Genomic DNA, 16,569 nt, shown 5'->3' on the forward strand with positions numbered 1-16,569 from the left:
CTTCCCTGGGGAGATTATTCCAATGATTGACTGTTCTCATTGTGAAAATTTTTCCTCTTGTGTCCAATCGGAATCTCCCTGGGAGTAACTTGTACCCGTTACCCCTTGTCCTCACCATGTGACTCCTTGTAAAAAAGGAGTCTCCCTCTTCTTTGTAGCTCCCCTTTAAGTACTGGTACATGGTGATGAGATCACCTCTAAGCCTCCTTTTCTCAAGGCTGAATGAACCCAGTTCTCTCAGCCTGTCCTCATACAGCAGGCTTCCCAGACCCCTGATCATCTTGGTAGCCCTTCTCTGGACCCCCTCCAGCCTGCCCACATCTTTTTTTGTATAACAGGGACCAGAACTGTACACAGTATTCCAGGTGTGGCCCAACAAGCACTGAGTAGAGTGGGATAATGACTTCTTTACCGCTGCTGGTGTGGCCCTTTTTGATGCAACCCAGCATCCTATTGGCCTTCTTGGCCGCAGCAGCACACTGTTCACTCATGTTGAGCTTCCTGTCCACCAGCACCCCCAGGTCCCTTTCCATGGAGCTGCTCTCCAGCCAGGTGCATCCCAGTCTGTGCTGCACTCCTGGGTTATGTTTTCCCAGGTGCAAGACCTTACACTTGTCCTTGTTAAACTTCATAAGGTTGAACTTCAGCACACTCAGTGTCCCATACTCTGTGACCAGATGTTCCATGTGTGGAGGTTGTAATGTTTAATATCAAATTTACTCCTTTGAAGACAGTTGATGCTGGATTTCTGATTTAGCAGAGTGATACAAAATATACTGCATAACAATACTAAGAAATGCAAGTTACACTTAGCAAAATATAGCAATTGCAGTACACAGCTGGATCAGAATACCAATGTGTTTCCCATTACCGGTCTCTATAATGTGCTCGCTGTCATGACGCTGGGCGTCCCCAGTAGCCAGGAATGAATACGTGGGTTGAAGCCAGCTCAAGCCCATTGTAGTTGTCTGGTTTTTATACCCTGTATTGGCCTGAGCCACATATTCAGTTGACACCCATGCTGGTCTGACAAACCCAGGGAGACATTCACACTCTTTTAATGTACTCAGAGAGAAGCATTTACACCACCAGTTGATCCACTCAACTGTTGATAGCTGTTTACCTAAAACAAAGGCCACTTTCCTGTCCCCTTGTGCTGAATCATCTTCTTTGTAACAGCAGTGGTCAGTCACACCCCACGTTATTCCCTGAGCTTCATGGGCAGATCACCTTTGCCCATCTCCTCTGAGCCTTCTTCCATTGTGGAGGTTGATGGGTCAGTCACACACGCCTGTCAGCAAGCAATTGCAGCATTGAGAGGGCTGGGCATGCACTTATGGACACAGCCCATATAGCTGCCACACCATAACTTAGTCCCTGGTCATCTGGGTCTGATGTACCAGATGCAGCTGCAGGAGCTGAAAGGTGAGACAGGCCAGCATTGTACTGCGTACGGAGGACTGGGTATGACTGTTCTTGTAGGGCCGTGTCTCCAGCAGATCCCCTCTGGAATCCACTAGCTAGCTGTACTTGGATTGCTGCTGTCTTAGTCATGCCTAACATAGGAGTTGCAGGGTAACAACCTGGCGAGATTTGTGTTTGATTTGACTCTGAATTTTAGGTTGGTATAGCACATAAATTTTTCAGTCAGGACGAGCAAAAGAAAAGCCAACAGTCTTTTAGTTCTGCCAAAATTCACTTTGGAGTAGGATCCATCTGGTTTCATAGCATCCTGTCTACTGGGACTCGTTCAGAACCTCCAAACAGACTGTCCAATCTGTTGTTCCTCTCTTTGCTTTTCTCCTTTGCACTTTATACCAAGGCCTAAAGATGAGCAGGCTCAGAGCAGATGCTCTAAGGCTGTCCAAATAGTTTGATGTCTGTGCAGTAGGAAGCATGATGTTGAGAAGGAGAAGCCCTGTGCCCCACCTTCCAGCTTGCCTTGTCTTTCATAAAGCAGAGTAGATTAAGAGGAAAATGAAAACATGAGTGGCTTTGGCACCCTGACCCACCATTTACCTTACTGATTCACACTCCAGGCAGGTGCTAACAAAGCCTGATACACCTATGCCCTGGGGCATTCCTTTTGCTTTGTTATGGATCTGATTCATAGTGTCCTTCCACTCTTGCTTGCCTTACAAGACATTACAAGGAGCTGTCATTCCAGTTCTGCTGTGGTAGCACTTTGCGTTCTCCCCATGCTTGTGTAACTGGCAACTGTTTCAATTTTAACATGCGGTTTTCATTCCGCATGTCAGAAAGAAACTCGTTTTCTTTTCAGAACACTTTTGGGTTCTTTTCATACTGGCCACACTCATTCAACAGTGAAGAATAAATACACCAATTCGGTAAATTTGTTACTTTTTTAACCAAGTTGCTTTTTTGCCTGGAAGTGGGCAAAGAGCTCCAGCTATATATCCGCATGATACACCTAGTTCAACAGCTGTCCTGTAGAAAGGCTTTTGAATGAAGGATTGGTCTATCTATCTCTTAACAGTTTGGTTTATATAAGGAATAATCCCTGATGCCAGCATTTTTCAATTAGATACTTTGAAATTGACCCTTTGCAATTTATGACTCATTGTTTACATACCAAGAACACTTCTGTAGAGTCAAGATTTGAAAGCTGATAGGAAGTATTCTGGAGTGAGGGGTTTTTTTTGCTCTAGAGTACCAAGCCACATGGAGCATAAATCATCAGTGGGCATTTCTAGGCACTACGATCATATAAATACTTAATTATAATAAATAATATATTCCGAACTCATTTTAACTTTTCTGGCAGCTGCAGGCACTTCTCATTCCTAGTCTAATGTAATTCTCTTCAGCAAAGATGGGGCTATAGTCATATTTTATGTTCAGAGTGTTTCCCCTCTTGGCTAAGTTTTCCTGTCTTACAGGTGGAAAGTTTGACATATAGAGGATTTCCCAAGCAAGTGTTTAATGCAGAAATCCTCCCTCATAGTGTCTGTCCAAACTAGTAGTAACAGCATATAGCATCATAGCATCATAGAATCATTTAGGTTGGAAAAGACCTTTAAGAGCATCAAGTCCAACCATTAACCTAACAACACTGCCAAGTCCACCACTAAACCATGTCCTCCAGCACCACATCTGCACCTCTCTTAAATACCTCCAGGCATGGAGGGGACTCAACCACTTCCCTGGGAAGCCTGTTTCAGTGCCTAACAATCCTTTTGGTGAAGAAATCTTTCCTGATATCCAACCTAAACTTCCCCTGGTGCAACTTGAGGCCGTTTCCTCTTGTCCTGTCTCTTGTTACTAGGGAGAAGAGACTGACCCCCACCTGGCTACAACCTCCTTTCAGGTAGTTGTAGGCAGCAATAAGGTCTCCCCTCAGCCTCCTCTTCTCCAGACTAAACAACCCCAGCTCCTTCAGCCGATCCTCATAAGACTTGTGCTCCAGACCCTTCACCAGCTTTGTTGCCCTTCTTTGGACACACTCCAGCACCTCGATGTCCTTCTTGTAGTGAGGGGCCCAAAACTGAACACAGTACTCGAGGTGCAGCCTCACCAGTGCCGAGTACAGGGGGACAATCACTTCCCTGGTCCTGCTGGCCAAGCTATTCCTGATACAAGCCAGGATGCCAGTGGCCTTCTTGGCCACGTGGACACACTGCTGGCTTACATTCAGCCCACTGTCAACCAACACCCTCAGGTCCTTTTCCACCAGGCAGCTCTCCAGCCACTCCTCCCTCAAGCCTGTAGCGTTGCATGGGGTTGTTGTGACCCAAATGCAGGACCTGGCACTTGGCCTTGTTGAATCTCATGCAGTTTGCCTCGGCCCATCGATCCAGCCTGTCCAGATCCCTCTGTAGGGCCTTCGACCCTCCAGCAGATCGACACTTCCACCCAGCTTGGTGTCATCTGCAAACTTACTGAGGGTGCACTCGATCCCCTCATCCAGATCATTGACAAAGATATGAAACAGGACTGGCCCCAATACTGAGCCCTGGGGAACACCACTTGCCACTGGCTGCCAACTGGATTTAACTTTATTCACCACAACTCTTTGGGCCCAGCCATCCAGCCAGTTTTTTTACCCAGCGAAGCCTATGCCCATCCAAGCCATGAGCAGCCAGTTTCTCCAGGAGAATGCTGGGGGAAATGGTGTCAAAGGCTTTACTAAAGTCCAGGTAGAGAACACGCACAGCCTTTCCCTCATCCACTAAGCAGGTCGCCTTGTCATAGAAGGAGATCAGGTTAGTCAAACAGGACCCGCCTTTTATAAACCTATGCTGACTGGGCCTGATCCCCTGGTTGTCCTGTATGTGTCAAGTGATGGCACTCAGGATGAGCTGTTCCATAAGCTTCCCCAGCACCGAGGTCAGACTGACAGGCCTGTAGTTCCCCGGATCCTCATTCCGGCCCTTCTTGTAGATGGGTGCCACATTTGCTAACCTCCAGTCAACTGGGACCTCCCCGGTTAGCCAGAACAGCTGATAGATGATGGAAAGTGGCTTGGTGAGCACCTCCGCCAGCTCCCGCAGTACCCTTGGGTGGATCCCATCCGGCCCCATGGACTTGTGTAGCAGGTCTCTAACGACTTCCCCTTGGATTATGGGGTCTTCATTCTGTTCCCCATCTCTGCCTTCCAGCTCACGGGGCTGGGTACCTGGAGGACAACTGGTCTGTCTATTAAGACTGAGACAAAGGCGGCATTAAGTACCTCAGCCTTTCCCTCATCCTTTGTCACTATGTTTCCCTCCGCATCCAGTAAAGGATGGAGATTCTCCTTAGCCCTCCTTTTGTTGCTAATGTATTTACAGAAACATTTTTTACTGTCTTTTACAGCAGTAGCCAGATTAAGTTCTAGTTGGGCTTTGGCCCTTCTAATTTTCTCCCTGCATAACCTCATGACATCCTGTAGTCCTCCTGAGTTACGATGTCTGGTCTTTTACTAGTTGGAAACTAGATAATTTTTGTGGAAGTATTGACTGACAGTTAATAGGATTTGTCTCTGATTTTCTCACTTTTCATAATATTGTATCGTAAATTATATAGAAAGCATAAATATTCATTTAAATGTTAAATATTTTTACTAGTGCATCAAAAATGTAATTGAAGTAAGAGTGATTTTTAATTATACTAATTAAAGTGATTCCTCTTGACAGTGAGACAGAAATTAAAGGAGATGCTTATTACAAATACCACCCTAGAGACATCTTTTGTGTGTTTCTTTTTTGTAGATGTTGATGAATGTGCTGTTGGATCAGACTGCGATGAGCATGCATCTTGTCTTAACACAAATGGATCCTATGTTTGCACTTGCATCCCTCCTTATACAGGAGATGGTAAAAAATGTGCAGGTATGGGAAAGAAGAACATCAGGCTAGCCTTTCCAAGGTTCTGTATAGGCCAGTATCCTGCCTCCCACTGTGGAAGACAGTTGCCAGTAATTGATATCTAGGGACGGACAGGGCAGGTATGCTCTCCTCTCCAGGTCACTTTGGCCTGAATGAGGCTGTGATGAAGTGTCTCCTTTTGTTTCCTGAGAACTCACCTTTCCCTATGGAGACAGCTGTCATTGGGATTCTGCTCCGAGACATACACACATGCAAAATCCTCTTGCACATGAAGCACATGTGCTGAAGACCTGCAAGGCTGCATGCCACAATGTGTCACTTCTCAGAGCAGAGCTGCGCAGTGAAGAAGTATTTGAATACAGGCATCTGAGTAGGGCTTGAGCTGCCTGTGGAAATACTAAGCAAGGTAACTTTGCATGAAGATGACAAGACAGTGGCATAGGTTGGGATAAAAGGTAGCTGAGCTGATTTCATGTTCAGGGCTGGACGTGCTGGTATGGGCTTTCCCTCACAGAGGGAAAAATGACTGGGATATGTGTTAACTTCTGACAGTGAATGCAAACTCAGTTACAGAGGTCTTTCCGTATCAAGATTAGCTTACTTGCACGAGTCTTCAGTGCCTGTCACTTACATACAGAACAGAGAAAAGCTGGTAAGGCTGTACACTATTTATGAGTGTTTTCCATGTGCTCCACATTCCTACTTTTAGAAAATTCCCAAGGATATCTCCTGTAACTTGTTTATAAAACCTGGTACTTAGTTATGTTATTGATAGTTTTTCTCTTCCTCCTCAGAACCGGTGAAGTGCCGTAATCCAGGAAATCCAGAGCATGGCCATTTATATGGGGACACTTACAGTGTTGGCAGTGAAGTAACATTTTCCTGTGAAGAAGGGTTTCAGCTGACAGGAGTGACTAAACTTACATGCATGGAGTCTGGAGAGTGGAACCACCCGATACCATATTGTGAAGGTGCAGTTCCTGAGGAGAATGCGTATTGTAATGTGTGTTGTTAAAGAGATGGAAGGGGAAAAGTAGTAGTGTAGAGCCTTTAGAGACCATGGCAGCTAGTGAAATCTTATCCTAGCAGACCTGGGTCTCAGTATTGAAGTCTCTGTTATCTTAAGAGATGTAAGCACCAGCTGAAGCTTTTCCAACAGTTGTCATCTTCATAGTGGTACTCTCTTATGCAGATTCTCCTACGTGTCAAAGGTGTAGACTCATCTCATTTTAATGCAAGCATTAAAAGTGTCTTTCTTCTCCACCCAGCCTCCCATTTCCAAGGAATTTGTGGGAAATTAATGTCTTAAAGATCATTAACTGTGTTTCAGTGGATAAAAAGCAACCAGAAAGGACAGGCTGGTGCATATACATATACATGGTATAATTGCAGAAATTGTTTCTTTAGAAAAACAGAACTAATGAGGTGAAGCAACAGGGTAAATTGAAGGGGTGACAAAGACAATGTCAAAAAAACAATTACTTTGTCCATAGGGAGGGGTGGATATGGAGTCCTCTTGACAGTCAAGCGTGTGGTTTGTAGAACAGTTCCAACTAGTCCAATTTTTCAGTAACGTGAAGTCAGATAAAGAGCCCTAAATGTCAGTTATAGCTTAATCAAGAACCCAGTGTTACCAAGGGCTTTACACCTCTTCAAACCTATTTAGAGAAAACAAAGCAAATCCTGATTTTCTCTTCTTTTTATTTGTATTGTATTAACCTCTCTTGTGATCCTGTCTTTTTAAAGCTATATCCTGTGGTGGTCCAGTTATTCCAGAGAACAGTGCCATTTTGGGCTCAAATTTTACATACCACAATAAGGTGGTATACAGGTAGGAATTCAGTATGTTTGAAGTGCTATATTAATAATTGATTGAGAATCGGGCAACAAATGAGAGTATGGCTGAATTGAGAGAGTGGCTGAAATGAAGGAGAGGAGCAAGATGGGGTTAAAGTAAGGGAAAGGCATTTGGTTATAACTGTGACTATTCACTAGCAAAGCTGGATGTTTACTCCAGTACTACCTCTCTGTGCCCTGCAGAGAAACATGGTGTATGCAGGTGTGGATGAAGAGAGAAAAGGGATAGCTGATGACGTTGTGCATAAAAGGCTCTGTGTTTGATAGCTCTTCTTTTCTTCTAACTCAGATGCAATGATGGATACAACTTAGTGGGTGAAAAGGAAATTCTGTGCCTTGCTACTGGCGAGTGGAATCATTCTCCCCCCTCCTGTGAAATGGTGACTTGTCCTGTCCCACAGGATATCAGCAATGGAAAATACACACTCACTGGCACAACCTACCTTTCCTCTGTATCATACACCTGTGACAATGGATACAGGTAAATGCAGGAACATTCCTGAGCCAAATGCAGGCGGCATGCTTGCTAGAAGGTATAACTTATGTCTGAAAGAGACAAAGCTGGGATCATTGCTCAGAAAGATAAAATACTAAAATATAATTTAAAAAGACTTTATATCTTGAAGGTACTTTCTGTATTTCATCCTAGATTGGAGCAGTTCAAGTAAGTCACTCAGGATTTTATATATATATACGCAATGCTTTCATTTTACCATCAAGCTCAAATACATATTTTGAATATTCAGAAAAATAGTTGTCATTATTTTTTAAAGTTCTCATTTGTCTCTAAAGATTATCATACCCCTACAGCTTTAGTGCATACCAAATATTATTTTTGCTATTGTTTTACAGTGCCTTTGGTGAAAGAACCTTCTGGAAGTTACTAATTTACTCCTTGAACTCTTTGTAGTAGTTCTTTATTGTAGGCTTTTATTCTGGTTTACGTTTGTAAGCATTTATATTGGAAACACATTCTTAATATGCTGCAATTAAAAATTAATACAGTAATGCTATATCCGAGGATGTGGCTTTAAGTGCAAGTTTGTGCCTCTCCTGATATCTGCTTGTACCTCTAGCGCATTTACTCTGACATAAGCAGTTTCACATGGTCCTGTTTAGGTCTGAATTTTTTCTGTATTTTCCTGCTGCAAACATTCCCTTGTCCAGATGCAGGCAGGTAGGTGAATGAATACCTCAGCTACAGTCCAGTGTAGTGTTAAGTCATAGATCCACAGTGTGGGCTTATCTGTTCCCCACTAAACCAGGCAGTGTTTTTACCAGCATCAATGAGGTTTTTGACCATGGGCTTAGGACATATAGGCAGCAAATACCACATCAGTTATGACTCTTTCCCTTGACCTGTGTAGCATGGCTTGGTGGGAGAAGTCCTCTCTCCTGTGGTCACCACTCCAAGGGAAGCCCTCCTAAACAGTGTCCCTCTTATGCATTATTTCTGGACCTAAGTGTGGACCCAGTCTCTTCCTTCAAGCACCTCTTATGTGCTTTTTGTCTTAAACAGATTGCCACAGGTAGGCAGAGCCCATTGCCCTGACAAGGGCCTGTGCCGTATCTGTAAGGGCCTTACAGGTCAGTGTTGTTCTCTTCAATTAACCCCTGAGCTCGTTTCAGTCAACTAAACATGGGGGTCTAATACTGTTTGAGACTAAATTGTAACGAATCAGAGATACCTGTGTAGGGCTCTCAGATATGACATGGGACCTACTGGGAATCCATCACCAGCTGACGTAGCAGCTGGAGGCCAGGGGGTTCACCTAGGGCATCTCAGGGTGATGTTGAATACCTCTGTTTAGACAACTGAGTCACACCTTTTCTACCAATGCATTGCTGTTTCCTCAGCTAGGGAAACCAAAAAATATCATCAACTTCAAATGTATATGGCCGTTCACTCAAGCAAAATCCTTTACCTCCTGAAGGAACTGAAGGCCTTTTTGTAAACAAACCTGAACCAGACGATTTCCTTCAGTTCTCTGAGTGAAGATAGTGTTTAAGTCCTTGAGTGAACCAAGTCTCAGACTGAGGCCTAGTGGCAAGTCTCAAGATTGGTGTGGTGTTGATGGCATACAAGTAAATCTTTAAGCTTAAATAAATATTTAAGCACCCCATGACTTTCTTTTGTGGCTCAAAGATGGGCAAAGGTACAGCAGAAGTTATGTGTGTGTCTGCACAGTGCATTGAGGACCCACATGCATTCCATCAGCTCTCTCTTCAAAATAATATGAAGACCAACTTTTTTAACAGTATCAGCAGTGCTTTTTCATGAACAGAGAGTGAGATTCTGGCCTCTACTGAAGTCAGTGCAGTGAGAGACTCTCCGTGGTTTCACTGGGGTCAGGAAGTCAGTGAGAAGCAAAGCACCTCTTTCCCTCCCTCTCTGTTCGTCACCTGGACAGAAATGGCAGCCTTAATAATGATCTTTGTGTCTCAGCCTTCAGGGACCTTCTGTACTTGTCTGTGCATCTTCAGGGAACTGGAACAGCACACCTCCAGCTTGCAACATTGTCTCTTGTGGATCCCCTCCTGCCATCAAAGATGCGGTCATCGATGGAAATAACTTTACTTTTGGAAACACAGTCTCTTACACGTGTAAGGAAGGGTATGTAGATTAGCACTACTGGACTAATAGTCAGGACAAGTAAAACTGGTGCACTGCTTCACAAGTCCTTTATAATGGCACAATAATTGATTTTTACTGCTTCTGTCTTAACTCTCTGGAAATTAAATGTGATAAAGAGATTTTTTTGTGGGCTGTCAAGTTAGTACAGGATACATAGGCATTTCTTAAAGGAGTTTCACGGCAGCTGAATACACTCTGGAAGAGGAGAATGGAGAGGATTCATGGGGAATGATCGACCAATTCAATAGGAAGCGCTCTCCCTTTGAGTTACTACAGAACTAGTACTTCTGTGGTAAACTCAAGGGCCTGATCATAAAGAATTCCCTATGTCTCTTCAGGCTATAAGAAAGCTGTTTGGTGTGTTTTGAGAACTGTCTGTTCTGGTGTTCTATTTCCTTAAAACTCTGACTCCTTGTTTACTGAGGTGCATTATTTTCTTTGATTTCCACCTACTCAGTGTAGTGACCTTTTCAGACCGTTTCATCAAAGATGAGGCTCCATTTTGATGATGTCAAGCATGAATGTAATGCTGGACTCTGTTCCTGCACATGCTTATCTTTACAGCCTGTGAGCAGTTCCATTGAATTTCTTGAAACTGTTCTGTCCAAAAGGCAGAGCAGGTATGCAGAGCTTTTGCCAGGTCAGGCCCAAAGTGACTGGAGGATTTTCTGCTCCTTCTGACGTAAGGTAGATTGATAAGCCAGCATTTTTCTTATAAACTGGCTTTGCAATATTATTTGAAACATAATTGAAGAAAAGGATCCTTATTCTGTTTTCTTGACTGTATTATGATTAAAAAAGCTGCTTCTCTTTCCTGTGCAAGCATTTTAAATGAGATTGGATAGTAGCATTTAAAGACGGTCACAGCTGTCTGTGACAATGAATAGAATGGATCATATTAAATATTGGCACATAATAGGCTCTTTTTCTGGAGTCCAGTCATGAAGCTTTGAAAACAAATCCTGCAAACAAGACAAAGCACTTCTACATATGTTGCCATCAAAATCTGAACAACCAGTTTCCAGCCTGCAGCTGGAAAAAGTCACTGGGAAGTTTGCAGTAGTTATTGTTTCTTTGCTTTCTGTGACAGCACACCACAGAGATTTCAAAACTGAGGAAGAAGATAGTACCTGTGACTATACTGTTGCAAGTTTAAGCAGCAGGGTTTTAAGTGGGGTGATGAGCAGCATGGAATAATGCCTGTCACTGCATCCCAGAGACAGACTTGAGAAATACAACTACATAACAGTAATCATGTGATATAATTTGATTGTGAAAGATGGGGTTTTTTTCTACTCAGCATTAATTTTTTTATTGGCTTTTATACCAATTTTAACAGTGTTTTTTTAGGAAGAAGTTGTTACAAAATTGCCATGTGCATTACTGGCAAGAGCATCTCTGGGTAACTCACTAAGGAGTTTCTCATTGCTTGCAAGTGTGAAAATAAATTGATAGGGCTGATACAGGAAACCAAAAGGCCTTTATGGTTTTTTAGTCTGTTTCTTCTCCATTCAGTTGTGCTAAAGGGGAAGAATTTCTTGGTGGGATCATTTCTTTGAGGATTGTATGGACAGTCACAGCACAATACTAGGTTTGTTGTAGTAGTTTCAACCAAAATGGAAGTTCAGGAATGGTAATCAGATGGACAGACGAGAGAGAAGCAATATACATAGGGTGTGCTAGGATATCCCTCATTGTGGTACCTCAGGCATGGACATGTAGGCTATCAGATTTTCCTTTTGAAGCTGATCATAGCTTTTGTAAAGGATCCTGTTCTTCCAGGGTGCTAGCATGCAAGCGCATACTGCAAGGGCTTCAGGAAACTGTAGGTAGCATTTGACAATGCTTGTCTTTTGACTTCCTATGTTGTTTCCTTATCCACAGTTACACGTTAGTTGGCCCTGCAACTATAGAGTGCTTAGCCAGCGGCGAGTGGAATGTGAGCCACCAGCAGTGCCTGGCAGTATCCTGTGATGAACCACCCCATGTGGAAAATGCATCACCAGAGAATGGCCACCGCCTCTTTGGTGATATAGCTTATTACTTCTGCTCGGATGGCTACAGCCTGGCTGATAACTCTCAGCTGCTTTGCAATGCAGAAGGGAAGTGGGTGCCTCCAGAGGGCAGGGAGATGCCCCACTGCATAGCTGATTTCTGTGAAAAGCCATCCACCGTCTCATACAGCATCCTGGAGTCCATTAGTAAAGCCAGGTTTGCAGCTGGCTCCATCGTGAGCTTCAAGTGCATGGAAGGCTTTGTTCTGAACACTTCGGCCAAGATCGAGTGCCTTCGAGGGGGCCAGTGGAATCCTTCTCCTTTGAGCATCCAGTGCATCCCTGTTCGCTGCGGAGAGCCTCCCCACATTAGCAATGGCTATGCCAGTGGGGCCAACTACAGCTTCGGAGCAGTGGTGGCTTACAGCTGCAACAAGGGGTTCTACATCAAGGGAGAGAAGAAGCGGACCTGTGAGGCCACTGGCAACTGGAGTGGCAGTTTGCCCACATGCCACCCAGTGTCCTGTGGAGAACCACCACAGCTTGAGAATGGCTTTATTAAGGTACAGAATAAGTTTTCTCATCTGCCTGGTACCATAGCAAACTGCATATGTCTTCATAATTGCCGCTGTTGGGGTTTTCTTTCTTCTATTTTGCTCTCCTGTTAAAATTGAGGAAGCACATGACTGGATGGAATAAGCAAAGGGAAAAATGGGTGGATTTGCAGCAGAATTGTGTCTGAAAAACATGGACACTTCATGGGATTTCCTGTCTTAAAGTGTGTTTTCAGTTAGGAGACTCAAGATGCCATATGACAATCAATTAATTTCCTTAATGTCTTAGTCTTCATTTGTTGCATCCATGGGTGGCTTTCCAGTGCCATCTGGAGACATTTGAAGTACTGTTGCCAGTTCACAAGCCTTGCTTTTTTCACTGCTATGACAAAAAGTCTGATTTGCAGTAAATAGATCACCTTGGGATAATTTCTCTCCTTTTGATGCAAGCACACTTCTTTACTGAAGTCAGAACTTCCCTTTCCTTATCAAATTACATTGCAACAATGCCTGAAGTTAAAAATCTTCTTGTGGCAGCCCAAACCTGTAACAACTACTTAACCTGTGTTGTGCTTTGATGCACAAGGGTAATATTGTGGTAAGGAAGACCAAAAACACTATTGTAAAGATTTAACTTTGAATTTTTAAAGCATTTTTCTCCTGAACATCCCTCCTGCTTCCTTAAATCTTATCTACCAGGGAGTCTGCGTTTGCTAAAAATTGGGAGGGGCGGGGGCGGGGGGGCAGGGAGTTGCATCCCAGTTCCTACATGCACTTCCAGCAGTAATAGCAACAATTTCTCTTCAGACTCCCACATATCACTCTGTATTGTCTTCCTTAGATAGGATCACTCCGCCAGGTATTCCTTCCAGTTAGAAACATTTTTTAAAACCTCAGTCAGAGCTCTGCCTGCAGCTTTGAGGGGCTCCTCAGGTGCCTGCTCAAGACCCTGCAGCTGCATATGTGGCAGTTATAAACATCTCCCAGTAGTAGCACATCTGAAGGCTCCAGCCTTGAATACGCCTGTAAGCTAAAGAATCATAACAACAATAGGCCATTTCGTGGCAGCTTCTCCTGACCCATTTCTTTTCTGTCTTCCTGTCTACACATCTTTTTGCCTCATGGGTCAGCAAGGGGGAAAGTAGAGGAAATACTTTCTAGCTTTTACCTTTTAAGCCTTGAATTTTCTCTTTTCTTTTGATGGTGCTCTCAGATTTCCTGACAGCAGAGTGCATCATTTGAGGCAAGGCATTCTATGTCAGTTATTTGCATTTACTGCTGTCTGGGATTCAGCTAGAAGCTAGACCAAGAGAATACAAGAAATGAAATCAGCCTCCTATTGCCCCAATCATGCAACTTCATTTCAGACATGTTCTCGTCTTATCTGTTTTGCAGGAAACAACTGGACGCTTCTTTGAGAATCAGGCAATTTATCAGTGTGAGTCTGGCTACCAGCTGGTTGGGAGCTCAGTGTTTATCTGCCAGGCCAATCGGCAATGGTACAGTGAATCAACTCCATACTGTGTTCCCCTCAGCTGTGGAAAACCACCACCCATCCAGCATGGCTACTCCAAGGGAGAAACTTTTGATATGGGCTCCAAAGTTGAGTTTTTCTGTGATGAGGGGTATGAGCTGATTGGAGATGTTTCTTGGACGTGTCAGAAGTCTGGGAAATGGAGCAAAAAGCAAAGCCCGAAATGTGTGCCAACAAAATGTCCAGAACCACCCTTGGCAGAAAACCAGCTGGTCTTGAGGGAAGTGACTTACCAAGTTGGTGTTGTACAGTTCTCCTGCAAGGAGGGTTATGTTTTGCATGGCTCCTCTGTACTGAAATGCTTGCCCTCCCAACAGTGGAATGATTCCTTTCCCTTCTGCAAGGTTGTACAGTGTCCTGCACCTCCATACATTCCCTTTGGTGACCCCTTGACTTCATCCCTTCATTTTGGTAGCACTGTGAAATACATCTGCGTGGATGGGTTTTTACTGAAGGGTGAGTCTACCATCAGATGCCAGGCTGATGGCTCATGGAGCTTGCCTTTGCCAGAATGTATTCCTGTGGAGTGCCCCCAACCAGAAGAAATTCAGAATGGCATTGTTGATGTGCAGGGCCTCACCTTCCTTAGCACAGCCCTCTATACATGTAAACCAGGCTTCGAACTGGTGGGGAACACAACTATCCTCTGTGGAGAAGATGGCCAATGGCTTGGAGGAAGGCCAGCTTGCAAACCTATTCAGTGCCCAAGGCCTAAGAAGATCCTCAATGGAAAATACTCACTCACAAACTTCCATTATGGGCAGACTGTAAGGTATTCGTGTGACAGAGGTTTCCAGCTCCAAGGGGAGGAAACGCTGAGATGCCTAGAGACAGGGGAGTGGAGTACCGAGGTTCCCTCCTGCAAAGCCATAAATTGCCAGCCCCCTCAGCCCATCGAGAATGGCTTTGTGGAGGGTGCAGATTATAGCTATGGGGCCATGGTCATTTACAGCTGTGTGCCAGGCTTCCAGCTGTCTGGCCTTGCCATGCAAACCTGTGAAGAATCAGGCTGGTCTAGCTCCACGCCAACCTGCCTCCCAACAGACTGTGGCCTGCCTCCTCACATTGACTTTGGGGAGTACATGCAGGTGAGACATGGGGAGAGACGTTCCGACCAAGAGAGTGTTACAGAAGGTCCCTCCCTTTCGCATATGTTACTGGCTGACAATTTGAAAGACTTCAAAAGTAAGGAGGACAGTACAATGCAGCTCACCACTTTCTTATTTGGAACTATAATTTTGTACACGTGTTACTCTGGCTACGAGCTGCTGGGAAACCCTGTTCTAGCTTGCCAAGAAGATGGGGCTTGGAACGGCACTGCCCCTGCCTGCGTTTCAATAGAGTGCACCTTGCTGTCACCCCCAGAAAACGGTTTTTTACATTTCACTGAGAACACACTCGGTAGCGCAGTGCAGTACACCTGTAAGCCAGGGTTCACACTTGTTGGCTCCGACACACGACTGTGTTTGCCAAGTCGGCAGTGGAGTAACGCCGCTCCATACTGCAAAGCAATAACGTGCAACTCACCTACGCAGCTTATGAATGGGAACATAAGAGGGGGAAACTACACATATGGCAGTGTTGTCTACTATGAGTGTGATCCTGGATACCAGTTAAATGGCCCCACAGAGAGGAGATGCCAAGAGAACCAGAAATGGGATGGCAGTGAACCAATTTGCATTCCTGTTTCCTGCAGCCCACCACCAGTTTTGGAGAATGGCCAGGTGACTGGAGAGGAGTACACGTTCCAGAGACATACAGAGTACAGCTGCAACGAAGGCTTCGTGTTAGATGGGGACAGGAGTAGAGTCTGCCTTGCAAACGGAAGCTGGAGTGGAATCGCTCCAGTCTGCAAAGCTGTGACCTGCCCTGTGCCGCTGCCTGTTCCCAATGGGAGAACTAGTGGCTCAGATTTTGGCTTTAAGAAAGAAGTGCACTATCACTGCAACGAAGGATATAGCCTGCAAGGAGTGTCTACGCTTACCTGTCAGGGTGATGGTACCTGGGATTCAGAAGCTCCACACTGTGACCCAGTCATTTGTGGACCTCCTGAAGACATCTCCCATGGCTTTTTGAATGGATCAGGCTTTACCTATAGGGAATTTGCCCAGTATGTGTGCTTCCCTGGTTATGAGCTACATGGCAATCCTTTACGGCAGTGTTTGTCCAACGGCTCCTGGAGTGGAAGCCTCCCATCTTGCCTACCCTGTCTGTGTCCTACACCACAGATTCAGAATGGAGTCGTTCTTGGTACAGATTTCAGCTGTGGGAAAAGCGCCCAGTTTCAGTGCCTGGAGGGCTTCAAACTGCTAGGGCCTTCTGAAGTCACCTGTGAGGCAGCTGGCAAGTGGAGTTCTGGGTTTCCTCGCTGTGGGCAGATTTCCTGTGGCTCTCCACCCATCATCCCCAACACATTTATCAATGGGAGCAGCTCTGCAGATGAGAACACCATCATCTATACCTGCTTGACAGGTTTTGTCATGCGGGGGAGTCCAGAATTGACTTGTGTGGAGACTGGTGTCTGGAAGAAGCCATACCCAAGCTGTGAGCTGTTAAGCTGTGGCCCACCACCTTCTGTCCCAAATGCAGAGGTTCTTGGGAACACTTACACCTATGGGAGCAAGGTCCAGTACAGGTAAGAATGCTGCTGCCATTCTGTTTCCATAAA

At 44.8% G+C, this 16,569-nt stretch overlaps 1 protein-coding gene across 1 annotated transcript in view; it reads left to right on the plus strand.

Annotated features, from left to right (window-relative positions):
* The window catches only part of SVEP1 (sushi, von Willebrand factor type A, EGF and pentraxin domain containing 1), a gene marked incomplete at its 5' end in the record, with an annotated part of 139,828 nt that overhangs the window by 95,891 nt on the left and 27,368 nt on the right, over window positions 1-16,569 (plus strand). Inside the window, 7 exons of the mRNA XM_082335984.1 lie at window positions 5,211-5,330; window positions 6,122-6,298; window positions 7,074-7,158; window positions 7,474-7,665; window positions 9,631-9,798; window positions 11,704-12,376; window positions 13,763-16,536. Coding sequence (XP_082192110.1) covers window positions 5,211-5,330; window positions 6,122-6,298; window positions 7,074-7,158; window positions 7,474-7,665; window positions 9,631-9,798; window positions 11,704-12,376; window positions 13,763-16,536 — 4,189 coding nt within the window. The remainder of the gene's footprint in view (window positions 1-5,210; window positions 5,331-6,121; window positions 6,299-7,073; window positions 7,159-7,473; window positions 7,666-9,630; window positions 9,799-11,703; window positions 12,377-13,762; window positions 16,537-16,569) is intronic.

Source organism: Platalea leucorodia (genome assembly GCF_965183815.1).
Source record: "Platalea leucorodia genome assembly, chromosome: Z".
Lineage (NCBI taxonomy): Eukaryota > Metazoa > Chordata > Aves > Pelecaniformes > Threskiornithidae > Platalea > Platalea leucorodia.